General features: G+C 63.0%; 1 protein-coding gene across 1 annotated transcript; it reads right to left on the minus strand.

Annotated features, from left to right (window-relative positions):
* Positions 1-35: 35 nt before the first annotated feature.
* Positions 36-20,505, minus strand: LOC111154924 (sterile alpha motif domain containing 11). The gene is made up of 14 exons (XM_022514880.1): positions 19,610-20,505; positions 18,344-18,435; positions 14,271-14,452; positions 12,913-12,963; positions 8,914-9,038; positions 5,756-5,845; positions 5,450-5,584; positions 3,390-3,552; positions 2,175-2,290; positions 1,869-1,947; positions 1,286-1,785; positions 938-1,062; positions 485-595; positions 36-364 (listed from the first exon to the last, which is right to left on the minus strand). The coding sequence occupies exons 1-14, from the start codon at positions 20,124-20,126 to the stop codon at positions 119-121; spliced, it is 2,532 nt and encodes an 843-aa protein (XP_022370588.1). The 5' UTR covers positions 20,127-20,505; the 3' UTR covers positions 36-118.
* Positions 20,506-23,062: the final 2,557 nt, after the last annotated feature.

A 23,062-nucleotide genomic window follows, 5' to 3' on the forward strand; every position in this document is an offset into this window, starting at 1 on the left:
AAAAAATTCTTTGTGTTTTTGCATCCAAATCAAAAAGAAAGGAAGCTGTGGGGTGGGTCTTTTGCATCAGAGCTGCTGGCGCTGGAGGGTTAGGGAGCAGGGTCGCTCACCCACCAGTTCAGCACAGAGGCTGGGCGGGCTCTGCAGGCCCTGGGAACAGAGCTACAGTTCCGTTCTCTTGCTTGGGAGAGGCTCGGCCAGCAGGGGGATGCCCCCCCACATAGGGGGAGGGGACCATTGTGGGGGACAGGGGCTGTTCCCCAGAGGTGAGCTCCCGCTCGGGGGCCCGCAGCGTTGGTGGCTGCAGCGGCAAAGCCACAGGGAAGCTGGCCATGTAGAAGACTCGGCCTAGGCGCTTGGCCACCTGTGGAGAGACGGGCCTGGGTGGGGGACTTCTGGATGGTGGCTTGCAGCCACAAAGAGCCTCAGTGCTCCCAGGCCTCTGTCTGGAGACTATGGCTCCCCCTCCCCCACAGGCACTCACCTGGGCCCGGATCTTGAGAGCAGGCCCTAGCTTCAGCCCCATGGTGGTCAGGAGGTGCTCCTCGGTCAGCAGGGGCAGGGTCTCCCCGTCGATCCCCTGTTCTCTGAATACCTGAGGTGGGGGGATGTCAGGGCCTGAGTGCTGGGACCAGTTCCTGCCCACCCTGTTGGGTCCCTCCAGTCCACCAAGGGCCAAGTGCCTGGGGTTGCCTCATGGCTTTCCGGAGAGAAGCTGTTGGTGTAGTTTGCTGGGGAAACTTGTAAACGAAAGGAAGATCTTCGTGTTGGGTATATGCCTGTGTTGGGAGGCAGAAGCACTGACAAGGGGGTGGGGAAGCCATGCAGCAGCACCCTTTCCCCTCCCCACATGTGGTTTTTGAGGAGGGGAGCTTTGGGGTGGGAAGGGGCGTGGGGAATGAGGACTGAGAAGGTGGGTGTCCACTCCCGCCCTCACCGGTGCATATTCTCCACAGCCAGCCAGGCCCCCCACAAAGCTGCAGACATCGTCCACTGTCCACTTGCTGAGGTCCTCGGGGGCTGTGGCCTCGTCCCCATCCATGAAGAGTCCCCCCATGGTGCCTGGGTTGGGGGGTGGTTTTACTAGGGCGATGGCCAGCTCTCTCCTCTCCTCCCACCCAGGTCTACTGAGCTTGGCCCAAACTGTTCAGAGATGTTGGATTGATGACTAAAGGGTTTATTTTCCCCCTCCCCATGGACACCCTCCCTAAGACCCAGGTGCTGGTGGGGACTGACTTTCTTCCACCCCATGGAGGGATCTAAGGCCTGGAGGGGGGATGCCCACCTGTGTGGAAGTAGGGGCTGACGGCATAGGGTAAGCCCAGGGGCAGGGGAGGGGGCAGCATGGACCCTGAGAGAAGCCCCTTCCCCTCAGGGCTTGCCCCTCCAGTTGAGGCTTGGCCCCCAGCAGCCACCATCTCAGGGTCCTCTCCTTCTTCTGAATCCTTGGGGGGCTCGTCCTCAGAACCATCTTGTGCCCAGAGCCCAGTCCCGGTGGTCTCCTTGGACTCACTGGAGTGGACTGAAGCCGGGCTGGGGCCCCCCTTCTGAGGGGCGCGGCGGACAGGCTCCCGGGGAGGGGTGGGCGGGCCGGGGCCCGGGGGCCCCTGGGGGGGCAGGGCCAGCAGCGGCGCGGAGCTGTGTCTCAGCACCAGCATGGCCCCGCGCCGCTGCAGCTCCTCCGCGCCCTCAGACGGGCGCAGGGCGGCTTCGGGGGCCAGCAGCTGCGGCCGGTGCGCGCTCTCCAGCTCCTTCTGACGCAGCAGCTCTGCGGACATCTCCAGCCTGGACCAGGGGAAGCGGACAGTCGTGTGGGTCATGCCGCTCGGCAGTTCCGCCTTCGCCTCACCGGTCGCCACCGCACTTACCGGGCCAGGTTCTGCTTCCGCAGGAGCTCCTGCTGCCGGGCGAGCATCTCCGCCTGGGCAGGGGGCAGGAACCCGTAACCTGGTGGGAGGGGGACAGACCACGAGGCCAGGTGGCCGAGTGGTCTAGGGCCGCCCAAGCCCACCTGGTCCGCCCTTGGCTTCAGCAGGGCGGGGATGGGTGCGCGCTCGGCGACACGGGGCTGGTCAGCGGCGAAGCCGGAAGCACCCACTCCGACGGCCTCGTGGCAGGTTCACTCACCGGCCCCTTAGGACACAAAGAGCTCGCACACCCCGCCCACTCCTCACCTGGGGTCTGGCAAAGGGCCGAGGGCACCCCCAGAAAGGGGGGCCTGAGGTGGGGGCCCAGGGTGATGTGCGGGGCATTCTGGGGCGACAGCAAGGGGGGCGGCTGCGACAGCTCCCTGTGGACGACAGGGCGGTAAGCAGTGCGCGCCGCAGGCCCCGGCCTGGTCCCCGCGAGCCCCCTCCGTTCCCGGAACTGCCCCGCGCCCCCGCCCCCGCCCCTCCTCCTCCCCTCCCGCCGCCGCCGCCGCCTCTACTAATTGCCGGCCCCGCGGGCGGTCGATGCGGCTGCTCGTTACGACTCCGGGTCGTGCGCCGCCCCCGCCCCCGGCTGGCGGCGCCAATTAATCTCCGCGGCGGCGCGGAGGCGCTGACCCGGCGGGCGGCGGCGACTGCAGCGGTAATTACCGCGCGGGGCGCGCCGGGTCCCCGCCTCCCCGCCTGCGGTGGACCCTGTGCGGCTGGGGGTTGGGGGGCGCAATTAGCTGCAAATAGCGCTCCGGGGAGGAGGGCGGAGCGGGGGCAGCGTTGTTGGGGGGGCGTACCCTGGCGCCCGGCAGGAGACGGGGCAGAGCTGCCCGGCCCATTACGCCCCGTAACTCGCTCACCCCTTGGCCTCTGCAGGTGGACCAGCGGGGCGCCCGCGCCCGCGGTTGGGGGGCGGTGTGTGTGTGTTCCCTGTCCCAGCTCTCCGACTTAAGGGTTTCCAGACCTCGCCCTGCTCCCCTCTTCTGTCCCCCTCCTCACCGCGCTCTCCAGGAACTCCCCCAGTCTGTCGCCAGCCTCTCACCTACCTGTTGGGGGAGCAAAGCCCTCGGCTGTCTCTGGGGCACCTGGATTCCGTGAGTCCCACGGTTGCTCAACAGAAAGGGCAGTCACCCTTAATACCCTGCCCAGAGGGGCAGTCACCCCAACACATTCTACTCCAGGAGTGTTCTGGACCTCTGACCAGCTCAGTGGGTGTCAGGACCTTTCTGCAGACCATGAACCTAGTGCCAGCCCCATACTTGGCGCACTCTAGCACCAGGGCAGCGTGTGGCTGCGATGGGGGAGAAGAGAATGCACGACTGAAGGCAGGTGACAAGGGAAGGAGGGGCAGGCCGTGGACGTGACCTGCAGAAACCACGGACGAGGTTTCTGAAAGGCCCGCCCCAGTTTTGTGTCCAAGAAACTAGCAAAGAGAAGATGGGGGCCTCTGTGATGTGGGCACCCCAGTACCTCTCTGAGAAGGATGGGGGGCCTGCTGGCACGGTGCCCTCTCGGTGCTGAGCCAGGCCCTGCTTTCGACGCTGACCTGCCGTGGATGAGGGCAGGTGGACTTCCAGGCCACTGGGGCTCCTCACAGCTGCTGCTGCCACCTCCTGCCGGACTCTGAGGAGATCTGGGAGTGGGGGAGGGGGGATCAGTGGTGACCCCGAGTCTCTGACAACCCAATCCTGTCCAGTGAAGGACACCAAGGAGACCAGAAAGCCGGTGAGAGCACAGCCTTACAGTGACCTTGCTGGTTGGTCATGGGAACAGAAAGATGAACCGAAGGCCACAGGACTGGGAGACCCAAATCCTTACAGTGCAACTAGCTTTGTATGGTGTCAGGAATGGGGGATGGGAGGCACCCGCCTGTACTGGGCCTGGGGCAGGTAAGGTTTGAAAGGGATTTGGGGATTTCCGTAACCAGAATGCAGTGGGAGGGAGGGAAAGGCTCCGAAGACAGGGGTTCTGTGGTGCCTGAATGTTGATACTGACAGGCGTTCAGAGGTTATGGAGAGCAAGGCTGCAGGAGCCTTGAGGGACGGGGTTGTGCAGAGACCCAAGACTGGGGGCGCAGGCTTGCCCCCGGGGGAATGGGTTTCCAACCCTGTACTGACAGTGCCCCGCGACCCCCTTCTGGGTCAAACGCAGTGCACGCTCAAGGCGCCTAGCACTCTGCTTCCCATCCGGGTCCCCCGTGCAGCTCAAGGCCGGGCCTCCGAGTCCCCCCCCGCAGCCCCCCATCTGTTCAGGCTCCGCCGACACCGCCGCCGCCTGTTTATAAATTAATTACCCGAAAAGCGGAGGTGGGTCCTGCCCGGGCCGGGTGCCAGCCCGCAGAGCCCAGCCGGCGTGGCCGCCTGCATCGATCCCAGCGGGGCCCCTCGCCCCCGCGCCCGCCCGGCGGCCTCGGTTATTTACAGTCGGCTCCGCGGGCGGGGGCGGCGGCGCAGGGCCGTGATTGACAGCCCGGCTCCCGGCGCTGCTCCCCGGTGGCCGGCGCCCCCTCCCCCGCGCAGGCCAGCCGAGCGGGCCCCAGGCAGGGCAGGGAAAGCAATTAAAAAGGAAGATTTTTAAATTATTAACATTTGGTGAATTATTCAGGCTCTCGGTGCCTGACTGCCCTGGGGGACAGTGCCTTGTGTAAGTAGAAGAAATCCTGCCCCCTTTCCCAGCCACTCCTCACCCACCTCTGGCCGGAAAAGCCAAGTTGGGGGCAGCACCGTGGGCAGGGGTCTGCAGACTAGGGTGCAGCTGGTCAGGGTGTCAGATGGTGGGTGGGTGAGGTGTGTCGGTGAGAGGCAGGAAGGACAGAGCGAGCACAGGGTGGGGAGCTAGGTGGGGCAGGGAGCCCCCCCCCCCCACGCTCTCCTGAGCACCAGCCAGCTAGGTCCTGCTGGCCACATCCTAGCTGCTCCCCATCCCGCCTTCTGCATGTCCTAGCCTGACAACCTCCCTCTTCCTGGCGCCTTCCGCATAGAGACCCAGGCTGTCCCCAGGTGAGGTGTCCAGCACGATCTCACACACTACGCAGACGGCAGCGGCAGTAGGAGGGGCTGCAGCATACAGACCAGGGACAACAGAAGCTGCAAGTACTGGAGAGAGGTGGGTGGGCCTGGCTCAGTCCCCACCTTCCACTCTCACTGGGGCTCATCCCAGACTCAGTTTCCTCATCTGTGGATGTGGATGACGGTGCTGGCATGTCACAAGGGAGGGCTGGCCCTGCTGGAGAGTCTGTGGGCGATGGCGGGGGTGGACTGTAGGGATATGCAGGCGGGGGGTCCCCCAGATCTACTCAAACAAGTGGGTGCTGGGCAGAGGGAGGAGGAGAGTCTCCCCTCAGTGCTCACCCACAAGGGGCTAATGGGGGCTGAGGGGCCTACAGATCCGCATCCAGACCCAGTCTCGGTGTCAGCAGCCACAGACCCCAGGGCCTCTTGCCAGGCTGAGCAGAGGCCTCCAGGGATAGCAGGAGCCCAGCACGCACGGGTAGACAGGTAAGGGATGGTGCTATAGGGTGGGGGCCATACCGTGGCTGGGGAGGCCCAGGTGGTAGAGGCGCTGGGGGTCCTCAAGGGTGCCGGCTCCACTCAGGGCAGACATAAGCCTGCGGTAGTGGTCCTCAGGGGCCATGCTGGGCCCTGGTTCTGGCAGCAACAGAGTCTCTGTGTTGGAGAGAAGGTGAGGGGTTCTCCTTCAGATGCTGCTACACAAAAGGCAAGACCTCCCCTCTTAGAACCTGCTGCTGGGCCGATTCTGCCCTGCACCGGGTCTAAGTTACCCCTCCCTCCTCTGTAGCCTGTCCCCACCCCCCCGCCTCCAAGTTGAGCTCCCACCTTGGGGTGACTTGCTCCGCGCCTTCTTCTCCAATGGGCAGTCGCCGCTGCTGTGGGGGGAGCGGCCTAGCCTCTTGCCCGACAGGTCACCTGTTGGGGAGGATAGAGTGAGTCCCCTCACGCATCTCCAGGCTTGGAGGGGATGGAGGCTGGGAGGTCCAGGGGCCAAGAGGGACCCAGTCCAGGTCTCAGTCCCAGCCGGCCCCAGCTCAGCCCAGAATCTAACCCATCATGGCCCAGGTGCCCTTGGATCCCCGGCAACTCAAAGCCTTTTCCAGTCCAGGGTCCCAGGCCTTCAGCCAAAGGTCATGTTGCCAGGGTTTGGATAGGTCAAGGGACGGTTCTGATTCTGGATTTTGGGGTACGTAGGTATCTGTGGCAGTAGCGTCAGGTGGCAACTCAGGAGTCCACAGGCGCCCTGTTGCCCCTGCCCAGCCAGACTGGTCTCCTGTGCAAATTCTCAAGCCCTCCTGATCATTCTGCCAAAGAGGAGCCGAAGGCTTTGGTTTAGCCTGGAAGTCACCTTCCCTCCCAGGGTGAGGACCCCAGCCTCTGTCCACTCAGGGAGGTTGCTAGGCAGGCCCCCAAGATCAGGCACACCTGCCACACCCACTCCTGGGCACCTCCACCTAGGTCACACGCCTCCCCGCCCTCGAAAGGCCTGAGCCAGCACTCTGGCCTTGCCTGTCACACACCTGCCTGCCTGCTGGGCTCTGAGCACTTGAGGGCACAAGAACAGTCTCATCTTGTATACAGCCTGGCCAGAGTAGTGGGGGGAGGGGGCAACTCTCCCATGTCCTCCCTCCAAATTATATTCATCTGTCTCCCCAAATCAGCCCTTCTCCAGCCCAGCCCCCGATCCCTCCTTCCTGAGCTCAAGGCCTGGGATGGGGTGTCTGATGAACAGCCCTGCAGATGTGCTGGTCTCTGGGGCCCACCACAGTGCTGGCCTCCGGGCTTGCGCCTGTGGTCTCGCCCCCTCTCCAACCTGAGGAGGCTGCCTGGGTAGGTGGGGTGAGGGCTACCCACTCTGTGAACCAGGCCTGCTGTGACACCTCAGCAAGGCAGGCTTCCCAGAGCCTAATTCCCAGAGCCTAATTCCTTTCTCTTATTCCCTTAATCTGTCATTTTTATCAGGCCGGGGAAGTGCGGCAGCAGCGAGAGGCCAATCAATCCCTACTTTACAGCTGACAGAATGGTGCTAATAACTTATCGATCTCGGCCACCTCGGCAGCCCAAGCCCAGGCCTTGCCCCGAGAGGGACGAGGGCCTTACTGCTTGGCGGAAGGGCTCCTACCTCAGTGACCTGGCAGGACATGGAGCCACACACCCAGCATAAGGGCCCCTTGAGGAAACCAAAGCTGGCCCCCAACAGCTCAGGGGCATTGGGGCCCAGCTGGTAGGAGAGCCACAGCATCCCACTGGTGGCGGGGGGGTCTGGAGGGGGACTCGGGCTGGGTCCACACCTGCTGCCCAGGCCCCTTCCTGCACACACCCGATCCAGCACTCTCACTTCCCGGAGTCCCATTCCCATCTTCCACAGTGGAAACTCCCCCTTGCCTTGCTGCGGGGCAGGGGTGGACGGTGGACGGTGGGGGGTGGGCCCCTCTCTCTCTGGGAGAGGAGGTAGAAGGAGGACCCCCAGTGAGACCCAGCTCCGTGGCTGCAGTGAGGTCCTGCCAGGGTAATCTGGGGCTTCCCTAGTCCTTGATAAGGGCGACGCTCACTCACAGACATAGATACACAGTCCTAAGACGCCAGCACGGACCCAGGGGGAGTCCCTCACAGTCCTGCATGGCCCTTCCTGTCCAGGGTCCATTCCTGTGGGAATAGGGACTGACAGGTGGCTCCTGGGGAAGCAAGAGGAGGTGACGGCAGGCAAATGTCCCCACCCGAGGGCCGACAGGAGCAAGTGGAAGCCAGTGGGGGACGACAGCCCCAAGGAGACACAGTACACACATGTGACAGTTCACGCAGAGCACCGGTGACCCCTGGCGTGCCTGCGCGCCCGCCCTGCACTGCAGCATAAAGGAGAGGGGGACACCCAGACACAGGGTGTGCCCTGGGTGCCTGGGCCACACCACGGCACTGAGCACACAGCCCTGGCAGTGAGCAGGGCACACGTGCCTGCTAGCACGCCTGCACACTCGTGCCCGTGTACTGTGAGGTCTCCCTGTGTGCGGGCAGCAAGGGAGGGCCCGCTGGCTCAGAATGTCTCGGTCGCTGTGGGGCTCCCGCGGCCCCGGCCGGTCGATGCGGCAACTAGATTTTATCAGCTGTCTGCTCCGCTGCCTCCAAGGCCTCCAGCGAGGCTCCAGAAGCAGCCCACAAAGGCCTTCCCAGTCACAGGTGTGCCTGGGGGAACCAATGGGGATGACCATCTCCTGCCCAGCTTTTCTGAGAGCCACTGCTGGAGACTTTCCTGCCCTGGGGCCGTAGGGCTGCAAGGGACCCCTGCCTACTCCTCTGACAGTCCAAGCGCAGCCATGCCCCATTCTCTGCAGCAAAGCCACACAGCCAAGTCTCCTCCGGCCTGCTGCTCTGGGGAAGGCCAGGGTCCCCCAGCTACCCTCTCGACCCGAGCTCCTGCTGCCTCTGGAGCTGTCCTTCCGAGATGACCCTCTGAGATGACCATGGGAGCTCCTGGGCCAGCACTCTTCTGCCCCACCCCTGCAGAGGTCCAGGTGGCAGTCCCCCATCTCTTGGGCCATGGTCCTCTTTCCTCTAGGAGCCTGTGCTCTGTGGGGCCGGTGGGCGCTCTCAGGCACACAGAGCATGTCCCTGTCCTCAACTGAGCCATTCAGGAGGTGCATTTCTGAGCCTGTGGGAGGCCCGCGTGTCCCTGACTCTCCTCCCTGCTTCTGCTCCTGCGGGAAAGGGGTGGCAGTGGCCTTGACCCGTTCAAGCCCACCCCAGAAGTAGCCACGGTGGGACCACTGCCTTGGCCTCCTGTCTGCCTGGCTGGCCTGGATTAACACAATTACCATCCCGTGGAGCCCCAGGGGACAGCCGGCCTCCCTGGCCGCCAGCCAAGGCTGCTGGGGGCGGTGGCATCCGGAGCTGCTGAGCAGAGACGCCGGGAGGACGGCAGGGCAGGCTGTCCTTGGGTTCAGCCGCAGCGGCCCAGGCAGCCGTGGCCTCTGCCCCTCGCTCCTCACCTGTGGCCCGCAGGCCTAGCTCCACACCAGCTCTTCGGAATTCACAGCGGCTCTGGTGCTCGGGCATAACGAGGTGGCGGCTGCGATGGACGCTGGATAGGAGGGCGGGCAGGTCGCTGTCCTGGCTGCGGCGGAGCGAGACAGGGAAGGTGAGACCCCAGAAGGCCCAGCCCTGGGCCCGACATGTGCCTGACTGAGCTTGAGCACCTGCCTGCGCAGGGCCAGAGGACAGCCTGGAAGCGTGCACTCCCGTGTGGTCTGCGGCAGCACACACGTGCGTGTCCCCGCTACAGGTCCTGAGGGAAACATCTAGTGGGTGTGACCGAGGCAGGTCTCACCCAGGACCAGGACCTGCCGGGTGTCTGCCCCGCACGGGGCTCGCCGCTCAGGCCCCACCGCAGCTCCCAGGGAGGGTGTGTGCCGGGGCCAGCAGCCCAGCTCAGTCTGGCCACGCTCGCCCAACAGTGACCGCGGCAGTCACCCGACGAGGGGGTGTCTGCTCATGAGGAGCCATGACGGGAGAGGACACCACTGTCACACGTGCCTCTGGCATTTCCTCCCAGGCCAGCCGCTTCATTAAGGAAGTCGCACGCGCTCTTTCAAGGAAGGCCGGCAACCGCCCACAGACCCTCTTTCTTCAAACGCGGAAACCGAGTTTCCTACCACAGCCCTGCAGCCAGTGAGATGTGAGCACACACAGGGACACACGCACACTCACACAAGGGCCATGAGAGTGTGCGGCCACACGCGCACGCGGACACGCAGCCCTGGTGTGCTCGGGGCTCTCCCTCTCCTGGAGGCTCCCAGCTAAGAGCCTCGGCCACAAGGCATGTGTGGGCCTGGAGCAAACGTGTGCTTAACTCTTTGGTTCCCTCGTTTCTCTTTCCGCTCAAGCGCTCAAGCTTACACCACAGAGTCCCAGAGAAAGGGCAGAGCAAGCAAATGTCAGTGGGACTGTGTGGGGGACCGGCCCCTACTCCGTCTGCTCCTGGGGCTCTTGGCGTGGAGAAGGGTCCCCTGACACAGAACAGAGGCAGCCTGGAGCAGCGGAAGTCAAGACAGAAGAGAGGAGGGGCAGGGATGGCCCTGGCACTGCAACCGCCCCCGTCCCCTTGCTCCCTGGCCCACCTGTAATAGGGCAGCCTTCCAGCTGGGCCGCTGCAAGGGGGCCTCCACGGAATGACCTGGGAACCGACCCTAAACCTCATTAAATAGCCCCCAGCCCCCCTGGCCTGGGTGGCTGGACCAGGCTAATCCAGGCTGCCCCTAAGCAGATCAGTTTCAGCCCCAAAGACTCCAGGGCTGGGCTCTAGAGCCTTCTGGGAGACCCAGACGCGGGTCCTCTCCCCACCCCCACCCCCTCTCCCAGGAGAGAAGGCGCCCCCCCATGCAAGGAGGAGGGCAGTGGGGTGGGAGTAAGTACTTTATGGGATTAACTGGCAGCAATTGTCATCCCTCTATCATCCTCATCAATGCGAGGGTGTGGAGCAGAGAAGTGCTGTCCTCAGCACTAGGGAGGGGTGGGGGGGGTGCTGGACGCTGCCTCCAAGATCTCCTGTGAGGGGATCCAATTCTGGTGTCCCCAGGACTCCCACAGGAAGTGGATCAACTCCCCGAGACAGGAGGTGAGGAGAGGTCCCATCAGTTTGTTCCCCTTGAACCCCTCGTCTAGCGCCCACACAGGGACCAGGGACGGCACCCCTACCTCGCCGCCCCCACCCTGACCATCAGCTCTGTCACTCACCGGCCAGTCAGGCACTCGGATGGTGCCGTGGCAACATGGAGGTGAGGCCTGGTGGGAATCAGAAAACCGCCACTCACCACACCCCTGCTCTCTGCCTTGGGGGTTCGCCCCACGGGCCCCAAGACAGCCTGGCCTGCCTCTGGAACACACGTTCTGGCCACTCAGTGAACAAATTATGCCAGGTTTTATATAAAGAACTACAAAGAAACACCAGGCCGAAAACACATAAACTCTGCATTTGGTGTCGCAAGTTTGAGGCTCCTGCAGCCGTAGAAACACTGTCTGCTCCGGGCTGTGCGTGAGGGACCAAGCCCGGGAGGCTCTCTGTGGCAGCACAGGGTGGGGCTGTGTGTCAGAAGGTGACGGGGAGAGCCCGAGTGACAGAAGGGGCTGCACACAGGAGGCTGTGTGCCAGAAGGTTGAGGGAGAAGGGTCTGGCCCCTCCGGCCCCTCTTCCCCAGAGGGGCATCCTGGCCTCCTGCAGGCTCCCTCAGCTGACTGTCCTACTGTTCAGTGTTTGCCCATGTCCCAGCCGGCGCAGGGCCCTCAGGAGGGCAGGCACATCTCCTGCCAGCTGCTGGGGGTGCTCAGGTGCTGAAGCAGGAGCTCCAAGCAGGCCACTGGGCCAATGGATGGAACTTATGGACAGACGGAGGGACAGACAGATGAAGACTGATGGATGGAGGGAGAGGGACAAATAGAGTGAAACATGATGACAGATGAACAGACGGGCACTACTGAGTGGACGGACGCAGAGACAGAAAGGATGGGCATAGCAGAGAGAGAAATGGACAGGGCCTGGGGAACAGACAGGAGACTAGAGATGAAGGACAGACAGAGGCCAAGAGGGGCCGGGCTTGCAGCCCTCCTTGGCCCAACGTTGAGGTACCCCCTCTGCAGGGGGAGAAAACAGGCTGGAAGACCTGCCCCAAACTACAGTCTCCTCTCTGGTAAACTCCAGAAAAGCATCCCAGCCACCCCTAAGGCCTGTGTGGGACTGAAGGGGCCCCCGCGCCCTTGGACTTAGCTTCTTCCCAGGGGCACCCTCCGTGTGGACTCCTGGGACCTTCTCTCACTTTACAAGGCTGGGGGGTGCTCAGGAGGCAGGAAGGGTCATTGTAGGACTGGAGGGGCCTTCCTGGGGTTCGCTAGAAGCTTCACTGACAAATTCATCCTGTAGCTTCCCAAGCAAAACGCTCATAAAATGTCATCAATGTTCATCACGGTTCATGAAAATGATCAGTTGAGTAGGCAACTTCAAAATGAGGTGGAAATAAGTTTAAAGATGTTTTCGTTGTAATTTGGCTCTAGGACTCAGATGTTTTCAGAGATGTATATAATAATACATATGGCACAGAGCTAGGCTGGGAGCGGGGAGGACAAGCTCCCACCTTGGGGGCCTGGCCCCTCAGTTTTGGCTGAAGAAACCAGGCCTGTGCTGGGTGCCCGCTGCCTCCTTGGTTGGGCCCTTCCTCTGCCCTCCCTGTGGTTTAGACTTGACCCCACAGACCAGAAGCCACAGCCTGGGTTCTACCCACAGACGAACCATCTTTGGCTCGTTTGGAATCTAGAACTTGGGTCTCCCCAATGCCCCCCCAACCTCCTCTTCAGGTCCCCTCATTTTTATCTCCTTGGTTCTGTAGTCCCCTGCCCTCCATCATGCTGCCACAGCCTGAACCACAGCTGCCTGGAGCAAACCTCCAACCTCCCAGGCAGGGCCTCCAGAAGGACCCCAAGAAAACACACACTCTGTCACCCCTCTGCTCAAGAACTTCTGTCAGCCCTTCACTGCCTGGAGCACCCTGTCCCATAGGCTCGGCTCCCAAAGTCCTTTAGCATTCGATGGGGCCAGACCTGCCACCCCCCACCCCTCACATCCCCTTCCCTTGTTCTTCCACATCTTCGCAGACAAACTCTGTCCCTACTGAATGTCTCTGCACCTAGGAGACGCCATGCACACATCACCATTCTCGTCTCCTGGTGGGTCTTTGGGAGGGTGGGAGTGGGAGGTCGTGGCGTCCTCTTTGGGTAGACCAACCCAAATGGCCGGTCCCATGCAGGCAGGTGGTGCCCAGAACCCACACTTTCCCTGCTGTCAGGGCCCGGGCACCAACAGACAGACACAGCACAGAGTAGGGAGGGGAGGAGGGGACGGTGGCTGGAGCGATTTAGAAGCAGGCTCAGGGGAGCAACAAGGCGCCATCCAGCCCATGTACAGTGTGTGGGGATCAGCCTGGCCCAGGCCCGGACCCTACCTGCAGGACGTCTCTCGGAAGGAGATGTTCACGTCCCAATGGGTGTGGACTCTGCAAGGAGAGAAACAGAGGGTCAGAGGCCTCCAGGGTCTGGTACCCGAATAGCAGGGCGTGTGGATGGCATAGCCCTCATCCGCCCCAGAGCACTGGCCCCCAGGGAACTGGGCTGGCTTGGATCTGTCTCTATTGCTATCTGGTACCAGCTCCACCAGCCGGTGGCTGCCGCCAGGACAGAACCATGGGGCAGGAGCCGACTCCTGGTCTCACCGAAGGAAGTGGGAGGACAGACTTGAGGCTGCCACAGTTCTCCTTTTTGGGGCAGCGAACCCAGAAGAGTGGCCACACTGGGCTCCGGGTGAGGGCTGCAGCCTCTCCCGCCCATCAGCCACCGACTGAACCAAATTCCGTGTGGTTGGAGCAGCTCCACCAGGCTGGACCGGTCAGGGAGCAAGGCCCAGGGCTGTACCGGCAGCAATGGTCCAGGGGCAGCCCCAGTGGGCGTGGCTTCCTGGGTCCCAGCTGCTACTAGTCGGCCTCCTGCCTCACACTGTAGGTAGGGGGTTGCTGGCACGAGAGGTCAAGTAAGGACACAGCTCTGCCCTGGGCCTGTCCCCTCACCCACAGCACTGTTCCCGGAAAGACCCTCAGGCTGAGGGATGGTGGCTGAAGACTGTGTGGGTGTGTCACCTCAGCAAGCGTGGGTATGAGGGCTGGGAAGCGGGGGTGTTGGGGGTTAGGGAGGGTTATTTTAGGGTAGGAGAAATTGGAACATGTTCAGAGACTAGGTGGGAAGAGAAAAAGCCTGGAAACTCTGGGGGTGAGTAATATGTGCTGGAAGGACAGACAAATGAATGGACAGACAACAGGTAGGTGGTGGGATGAAGAGGTGAGTGGACAGAGGGAGGTGTCTCTGCCAGGGGACAGTGGAGAGCCAGGAGGGCCACTGCCTGCCAAGAAGAATGAGCACATGAGTTTTAGGGGCTGGTCCTGGGGGAGGGGCTGCTCAGATCCTTTCTCTCTGCCTGGCTGTAGTGGTGCCAGGCCCTCCCTTCCTGGGTCTCCCTGACCCTCCCTCTGGAGCCCCTGGCCCTTCCTAGAGCCCCCTCCCTTCCCCACATGGAGCCACATCGACCCCCCTCCCTCCAGGTGGGGGCAGGGTGGGTTCTCGCCAAAGCCTCCTGGCATCCAGGGTCCAGGCTCTCTCAGCTTGAGCAGATACCAAGACATGACAAGCTAAACTTGAGCCCTGTCCCCGGGGCAAAAGGCCCTCCCCATGGCCTGGCCTGGCCTTCAGCCACCCAGACATGTCCCGACCAGAGTCCATGTGCCCTCCCCACCCTGGTCCCTCGTAAAGGTACCTTCTCTTCATGATACGGACATGTGGGGTGTCCTCCTGTTTCAAGCCTGGCCGCTGCCCGCAGGCCGGACCACTCCCATCGCTGTCACCATCACTGGGCGAGAAGCTGGGGGTCAGCTCCTTTTTTAGGACCCGTGCAGTGGGGAGGGCAACTGTCCTCTTGTCCGCCAGCCGCCCCCGGTTCTGGGCACGGAGGGAAGAGAGGAAGGTTAGGCTGAGCCGGGGCCCTCAGGCTGCTGGGAGGCCTGCACTCCAGGCCCACCCCTCAGGCAGGTGCAGGCCACAGAAGCCTTCAGAGCAGCCGCTCAGATCAAAGAGGCACCACGGCTGGCCCTGCCACAGGGCTTCTAGCCTGCAGGACAGGCCCAAGGGTCCACGGAGTCCCAGTGGCCAGAGGCGAAGATAAGGTGAGGCCTGGGTCTGCCCCCCCCCCCCCCCCCCCCCCCCCCACCGTGCTGGCAGGGGGCGGAGTGAGGGCTGTAGGCCCTGGCTGGGCTCCTCGTGACTCTTCCGTGTCCAGATTCTGCACTCCAGCCTGGCTCCCTCCCCAGGCTATCAGCCTGAGTGTGGGGATGCCCACTTGGAGGCAGACTCCTGTTTTCCCTGGCTCCAGGGAGCCCCAAGGGGCCACGTTTGCACAACACAGTACATCCGCATTCTGCCACATGTTCAACGTGCAGCCGCCTCCGTGTGCTTGTGTCGGCTGAACAAATCCCACACAGCTCCTGCCTGAACCCCCAACAAACGCCAAGTCCTTTTTCTACTCTGCTAGTGCTATGCAGTGGTTCCAGGGGTTGTTCGAAGCCCGAGTCTGGGGCCTGATCCTGCTGGACCCTTGCAAACTGCAGGCCTGGGGCTCACAGGTCACTTGCTGGGGAGCCCTTCCGAGCCTAGATCCCATGTCCCAGCCTAGATTCCTTTGTCCCATGGGCCCCGAGGGAGCCCACCTTCTGGGTCAGAAACAGCGACTCGGTTTCTTCCATGACACCCACTTCTCCCCTCCCCACCCGCATGTCGCGAGTATGTGGAGCTGATGCATGTGCTGTGTGCTGGGGGTCAGAGCAGGAAGGCAGGCCCTGTGCACAGACACGGGGCACTCCCCACCGAGCCTGTCCCTGCTCAGAGCATGTGCACACACCAGACAAGGTCACCACACACCGCAGCTCCCTCCAGGGTCTTTGGGCCCTGCTGCCCCAGAGGATGAGGAAGAGTTATTGATTATTTTCTGGTGTGCAGGAAACTTTTTCTTCTTTAATAAGGAGTTGCTGTTTCACGGAGGTGGCAGGACCTTGGGACCATCTAATTCTTTCTCATCTTTTCAGTCACCTGGGGACCCATGGACACCGTCTTTCCTGTTGCCAGGACAACCATACCCATGAGCCCGAGGAGGAAAGTGTGAAGGAGGGTTTTGCTTCACCCTGGACCAGTGTCATCCTGGACCTAAAGGACAGCTGTGCGGCCATTATAGTCCTGCTCTCCAGAATAAAGAAGGGCTTTTCTTTCAGACCAAGCCCACCCCAGCTCCAGATTTGGGCAGTGTTCCCAAGAGGGCCAGGGAGCCCTATTCTTCTCTCTTCGCTGGGTCTGCGGACCACAATTACCCCCTCTCCAGGTCCCCCCTCCAAGACTCTCTGAGCTACAGTCTCCCCCATGCTTGCCCTCGTGAATCCACTTGGGACACCCTCCGTGTTCCTCTCTGCAACACTTAGTGAGATACACTGGATGGCATTGGGGTCAGGTGGGGTGAGGTGGGGCAATGGAGCCTGAAGATGAGATGGCCTGCTTTGTGGCCCCTTTGGAAACCCTGGCCTGGGCCCTGTGCTCTAACAGCAGTAGAGAGAGTGGGCAAAGCTGCAAGCGGAAAGGCCTGTCTGGTCCCTGCGCCCCTCTGTGCCAGCCAGCAAGCTCCAAGGGAAATGCTTTTAACATTCTGCCCTGTCCGAAGTGTGCACAGTTGGGAAGTCCCACTCAGCTCTGTCCTTCTCTAGCCTGTTGTGGCCCAAGCACCAGGACCTCCTCTCCTGCCTTTCTGTTTTAATTAAACTACTCTCTTCAGAAAAAAAGGAAATTTATTTCCCTCTGCTTCTCATCTGAAAGACAACGAGGAGGAGAGGAAAATGATAGCAGTAAGCCTGCCACTGGGGATGAGGCCAGACTACCTATGCTGGCCTGGGGTGGCTCTTGGAGGTGCTCCTGTGGGAGGCAAGCTGAAGAAGAGGGACCAGGATGGGCAGCCCTGACCCCGATCAAGGACAGGGAGCATACTTTCCTCCCACGCACACCCAGAACCTCAACCCCTCATCCCTGCACAGCAGCACATAGATCTGAAAGCACAGGCCCCCCAGAACGCAAGGGTGGGCACAGGAAAGCCACATTGCCTGGCTGTGACCCCTGCATCATAGGCGCACCTCAGTGTGCCCCCGGGTGTCTGCGACCATGAGGAGTGTACGTACCTCTGGGCCTGGCTGTGGGGATGGAGGAAGACAATCTCTATGTGACAAAATTGGGGGCTGGAACGTCAAGAGGGACTGTGGAGCTCCTTCCTAAGTGAGGGGTACCGGGATGGGCCTGGAAGGGATCTGGTTCAGGAGAGGCAGGCCCAGGTCTGGGGCATCCCTCATGCAGGGCAGGGACCTGGGAGCCCCAGACCAGCAGGCAATCCAAGGCTGCGGCCTCATCCCTGCCTGAACTCTCCACCCCTACCCAGTCCAAGCAACGTCCTGGGGAAGTCGATACTGGGCTCAGGCCACCTGAACCAACACTCCTCTGAAAGACCTCTGGAGGGGGTGGGTTGAGACAGGCTGGGCCCCTCCAGTCCGAACAGAAACCCCAGGCTACCCTTGAGGGTGCCCAGAAGACTCTTCTCCAGTACCAGCTGCTTGAAAAGGTGGGTTAAGTGGAGAGGGAGATTGGCGTTTTGCCCCAGGCAGGTACCGTGCTAGTGGGTAGGAGGTGGGCTGTCTGTGCGTACATACTTCGGTGACAAGTCCATGGCATGGTGTGTGGGGTGGGTACACACTGAGGCATGGCTGTAACCCCCTCGCGTGTCTGATCTGGTGTCTGTCTTCACAGCTGTCTGCCCAGGTTACCCGCCTCCAGGGTCCACGAGGAAACCAAAGCGTCCCTTCGTCCTTCCTACTTGCAGTCCAAAGTAAAGAAGCTCAGGTGGGCATCTTGGGTCCTTTCTCACCCCTTTCTGTGTGAGGGTGCTGCTGATGGCGTCAGGAAGAGCAGCACAATGCCAGCCACCCCCAGGAGCCAGGGCCCTAACTGGCTCTCCCCTAGCAGCTCAAATTGGTTCCTCTCAAGATGCAATTTCTTCTTCAGGCCAATCCTCCAACTATTGCTACCTGGAGGGCACAGGGTGTGGGTGACAGTGCTTCAGGGGCAGGCCCAGAACACCGATCTCTGCTGCTCCCCTAGGCCAAAGAGGGGGCTGATATACGTCTACACTGGGTTCGGGGTCCTGTATCAGCCTCCATCTCCAGTTCTTGCCACCAAAGGCCCACACTCCTCAGATTCTGCCCCATCTGGGTTATACCCTCACTCATACTCTCCTGGATATGCCCAGCTCTTGGCATCCCAGATGTTAACCCATGTTAACCACATCCAAGCTGTGACCACCCCAGAATGCACACCCAGGCCTGACAACAGTGTCACACCCCAGGACAAGTGTTACCTTAGGATCAGCCCCTCCCCCAAGCCGGGCCAGCCGACACAGTGACAACCGCCTCCCCACAAAGACCTGTGACAGGGCAAGGTCCCTAAGCCACACTTGGATGGCACCGTCCAGGGAGGGGACCTTTCCAGCCTAGACTGTCCCCAGGACCTCAGGAGAAGCCGCTCCAAGGCTCCCAAGAGATGCTCCAAGATAGGTAGCAATCAGACCTGCATCTGGAGAGAGACCTCCTCCAGGATTCCACCCAAGGCAAAGTCTCCCTATTTGCCCTCGGGGGGGCTCACTCCTGCACACCGGCAGGGCTGAGGTTAGGACTCTGGATCAGAGAAAACAGGCACAAGCTCCACAGGGGAGAAGGAAGACCCCCAAAGCCCCAACTTTTCTCTACATCTCACCACCGGGGAGGATATTCGGCAGCCTGGACAGTCGCAGATCGGAGGGTGAACCTGCAGAATCCCTTTGGACATAAGCGTCTTCAGACTCTTTCCTGGGGAGAGAGCCGAGGCAGGACCGATGAGCGAGCAGCGCTGGGCCGAGGCAGCCGGCGCCCTCGACGCAACCCCGCGGCGCAGTAAGCTGCTGGGCGGGTTCCGCCTCCCGGCGCGCGCGTGAACATCCAACTTCCGAACCCACTACCTGGCCCTGCCGCCCACCCCACCCTCGCGGACGCCGCGGGGATCTGCAGAGCCCAGAAACTCAAAATCCGGGGAAGCGCCCTCCCCGGACCGAGGGCGGCCTCCTTCCGGCCCCCTGCGTCCCTCCTCCCGCGCTCGGCCCTCTCCAAGCCGGTCCGGGGGAACTGGGAACCCGGCCGGGGAAGGTCGAGCCTGCGCGCAGGTGAGCGGCGCCGCGGGGTCCTGGGCTGTGCCTGAGCCCGCAGCGGGAAGAGGGCGGCCACAGCAGAGCCGCGAACCCAAAAGCCCAGCGCGACTGGGTCCCTAACTTTCTAACGGCCCCCATCGCCACCCCCGCCCCTGGCGCTCACTGAGTTTCCCCCGCTTGCCTGCTCGGGCGCCCGCACATCGCGCCCTCGGAGCCAGACTCCTGAATCTCCCCCAAGCAGGCTGCTCGCAGCCCAGCCGCGTTTCTGCTCCGCGCGCGCCCCCGCCCCGACGCGCGCCCCCGACGCCCCCACCTGCCTGCGACACCCCTACACCTTCCCCTTCCGTCCAGCAGCTCGCACCCGCACCCCGGCAGCCTGCGTGCTCTTCTACTCCCGCTAGAACCTGGTGGCTCCCCGACCCCGGAGGGAAGTTGAGTTCCGCCCAGCCGGCCTCCCGCAGGCTCCCGAGTTCCCGTCAACTTCCCCTGGGCCGCAAAGCTCGGGAATCCCGCAAAGACCTTCCGAGTGGGAGGAGGGGCCGGCTCGTGTGCCGCGGGGAGCCTAGAGCACCGCGGCTGCAGCTGGGGTAACGGCGGAGGCCGAGGGCGCTCTGGTCGGGTCCACCAAGGCGACCGCGCTGGGGGCGGGGGGTGGGGGGCGGGGAGGGGGGGGAGTGTCCCTGCGGCAACCCCAGAGTCGCAGCGCCCTCTCTGGGCGGAGATGGTCTCCCAGGTGGCAGAACGAGGGGGTCCGGACCCAAGGGTCCTTGGGGAGCCGAGGGGAGGGACCGTAGCGGCCTGCGCCCCCCGCGCCCCCCGCGCCCGCCCCGCGGCCGCACCTTTGTGGCGGATGCTGCGCTTCCAGTCCTTGGCCGTCTCCCGGCCGCTGACGAACTGGAACTCGTTGGGTGTGAGCCACTCCCCGCGGTGGCGGATGGACGGACCCTTGCTGCCTTGGCAGAGTTTGCGCACGTAGAGCAGCGCGCGGTTGGCGCCGCACTCCACCTCGATGCACGGCTCGCCGTTGTCCAGAAGCGGCTGGAAATCCGGCGCTGCGGCCGAGGCGGACGAGAAGCGCTCGAGGGCCAGAGGGTCCCGGGGCAGGTGCAGGTGCGCGGCGGCCTCGTGCAGGCTCAGGTAGGCGCGCGGGGAGCGGAGCGGGGGAGCCAACAGCGCCTCGTAGCCCGCGGTCGCGGCGGGGAGCGAGGCGGCCGGGGGCAGGGCGGCCGCCGCCGGCAGCGGTGTCAGGTAGCCTGGGAGCGGCGGCAGCGGCAGTGCGGCCAGGGTCGGATGGAAGGTGGCCAGAGCCAGGGCCAGGTCTTCGCGGCCTGGGAGCTCCTTCTTGACCGCCGGCATGGCGGGCCGGTGGCCCCGTAGCCCGGCTCTCCGCTGCCGGCTCAACTTGTTCGGGCCCGGGCCGGAGTTGGGTCTCGGGGGCTGGGGGCCCAGGGGCCTCCTGGCCGCGCGCCCGCCGCACCCGCTACTGCGCCCCGGCACCTGCAGCCGCGCCGCCCGCCGGGCCACCTCCGACCGCTTCTCACCCGGCCGGCGGGGCCTTGGCCGCCGGAGACATGGTGCTGCCGGAGCTGCTATCGATCCGCTATCGACCTGCTTCAGATCCCGGGCGCCAGGGCTCCACAGGGCGCCGGGCCACCTGCGCCCGCGCCCCCTGGGGCGACCCCGCGCGCGCCTCGCTGGTCCACCGGTGGGGCCCAGCCGGGCAGTGGAGTCCAGAAGTCTCCGGCCCTGAGCCCCGCCCCGCCCGGGGGTCCCAGGCCCCCGCCCCGCCCGCCCGCCGCTCCGCCGCTCCGGCCGCGCACCCGTGTACACAGGCGCGCGCCCGCCCGGCAGGGACTTGGGAGACTCCCGCCGCCGCCGCCGCCGCCGCCTCCGCCGCCGCCGCCACAACTTGGCCCATTTAAACGGCCCCCGGCGCGGCGGGCGGGCGGGCGCGGGCTCCAGCAGGGGGTGCGTGACGGCCGACTGGGCTCCCACGGCTGGCGGCGGGGGCAGCGGGACAGGGCTGCACCCCTGCCCTGTTTCCGAGTGGGCGAGGGTGTGGGATGGGGCGTATGCTAGCGAGGAGCTGCGCGCACCGGCCGCGCCATTGTCGAGGGAGTCACTGGGCGCCGCGGGAGGCCCGGACTACACGTGGGGAGGGGGCGGAGGTCGGAGGCGGAGGAGGGCTCTGTGACTAGGGGCGGCCCGCGGGCCCGGTTATGGGAGGGAGGGTTTTCACAGCGGCGGGGGGTGGGGGGGGGGGTGGGCAGCAGTGTCGGGCGGGGGGGGGGGGGTCCCTGCATCTGCAGGGTTGGCACGTGTGTGTCGGGAGGCTTCCGGAGTCTGTCTGTCGGTTACTCTGCACTTGACGGGGCTCATCGCAGGACAACTTTTCCTCATCGTTCTCACTTTATAGATGAGGAGGGTGAGACACAAAGAGGTCTCCTAATGAGCGGTTTTAAATCCGGGCTCTCTGACTCCAGGACAAACAGTATGTGAGCCATGCTGTGGGGCAGGAAGGTGGGTGAGGGATGGAGGGCGTGGGGAGGAAGAGGGGCCCATGAATGTGAGATCGCACCCTTGAGCACATTTCTGTTCCCTAGTATGAGCCATATCCACTTCGGTGTCTTGAGGAAGCAGGTCAGCCTTGGCCCAGTCCTGGAACCGGGGAGGCTTGTTCTTTGGTGTTGAACCCCATCTCCCTGCACACGGGCAAGTCAGCCTTGCGGCAGAAGCATCAGGAAGAGAAACAGAAACCTACGAAAAGCTGACGAGATAGGCTTGTCTTTCTCACAGGCATTATTCTGAGCAAGCTAGAGAGTAGCCTCAGATCCCATCCCAGCACCGAGACCCCCGCCTCCACCCCTCTAAGATGCATTCATGTGGGCATCTGTCTGACCAGGCTCTGGGGGGCTGAGCCGGCTCCCAGGCATGTTCGCACACATGCCTTGTGCAAGGGAGGGATGGAAGTGAGGGAACACACCACCATCACTCACCTCCTACCAGGCACCAGCACCAGCTGGGTGTGAGCCTGACCACTGGCCACTGCTCTGCTTTCCCGTGCTGAGACTCACAGCCAAAATCAGTCGCAGGTGGGGCACCAGCCAGCCCCCAGGCCAGCTAGGAGAGCAGGGTCTGTGCTGAGACTAGACCCAAGTCTGGGAGCACACAACCCTCTATGTCCCCTTCTGCTTTTTGCACATCTGTCTGCTGGGCTTCCAGGAGCCAGGTGTGGGCATGGGTGTGAATGTGAGTGACCCTAGTTAGTTTGTCCTATGTGCAAAATGGACTCCCATGCGTGCCTGACCCGGGTGCACACTCAGCTTCTGTGGCCCATGTCTTGCTCTCGGGTGTGCTGGCTCCCTAATGGATGCAGGAGGCTGTTCCTTCCCCAGAGCCAAGGCCCAGGGAGGAGCCATCATGCTAATCTGTGGTCCGGACACAGTTTGGAGAGGTTACCAGGGCTCAGTGGGAGGCCCACCAGCTGCCTGCAGCCCTGAGACTGCTTTTGAAAGACGGTCCCCTCCGCTCAGTTCTTCTCATGTTTGCCTGCACCTGTTCACGACCCTTAGGCCTCCTAACCCCCGACCTTTAAAAGGTTTGGGAAGGGAAGGCTAGGGAAGTTCATCTCTAGATCTGACAAGGTACTATGTCGTCTGTGGAGGGGGCCTCCCTTCCCTTCTGCAGGACCACCCCTGACTCACCCCTGGCCTCTTTCATCCTGAACAGGCCCACAGTGGTGAAGGAGGGGCAAAGAAGTCCCAACTCTGGCTTTCCGGAGCGGGATCCAGCTGGCAAGGCACCAGGCTAAACCTACCAGCTCATGCCGGCCTCCGTGCTACTCACTGGCTCCACCTCTCCCGGAGGGGGGGGCGGGGGGGGCCTTCCTGAGAAGACCATGACTGGGTTAAACGCTTCCTGCAGGACCCCTTCTCCTCCAAGGGCCACTCCATGACTCTCAGGAGACCCCCTTCCTGGACTTTGGCTAATCAGTTCACCCCTCTCCACACCCCTGTTTCCCTCCCGCTCACGGGATCAGAGCCTCTTTCCCACAGGGATCAGGCATCCTTAGTCCTGGACATTATGTGCCTTCCACAAGGATCTGCTCACTTTCTCGCTGCTGTCCACCCGTGTCCCGGTCGGCATCTGGTAGCCCGCGCGCTCCTCTGCACTTCTGGCTGGAGCCAGAGGGTCAGAAGGACAGAATTTTGGCTGTAGAATCTCCTCCAGCCTGGAATTCAGGTCTGGTGGCGCTTTGGGGAACACAGGTGGGATCAGCGGCCAAAGCCCCT

Source organism: Enhydra lutris, unplaced genomic scaffold, assembly GCF_002288905.1.
Source record: "Enhydra lutris kenyoni isolate GAN:26980312 unplaced genomic scaffold, ASM228890v2 scaffoldscaffold38, whole genome shotgun sequence".
In the NCBI taxonomy this organism is placed as follows: domain Eukaryota; kingdom Metazoa; phylum Chordata; class Mammalia; order Carnivora; family Mustelidae; genus Enhydra; species Enhydra lutris.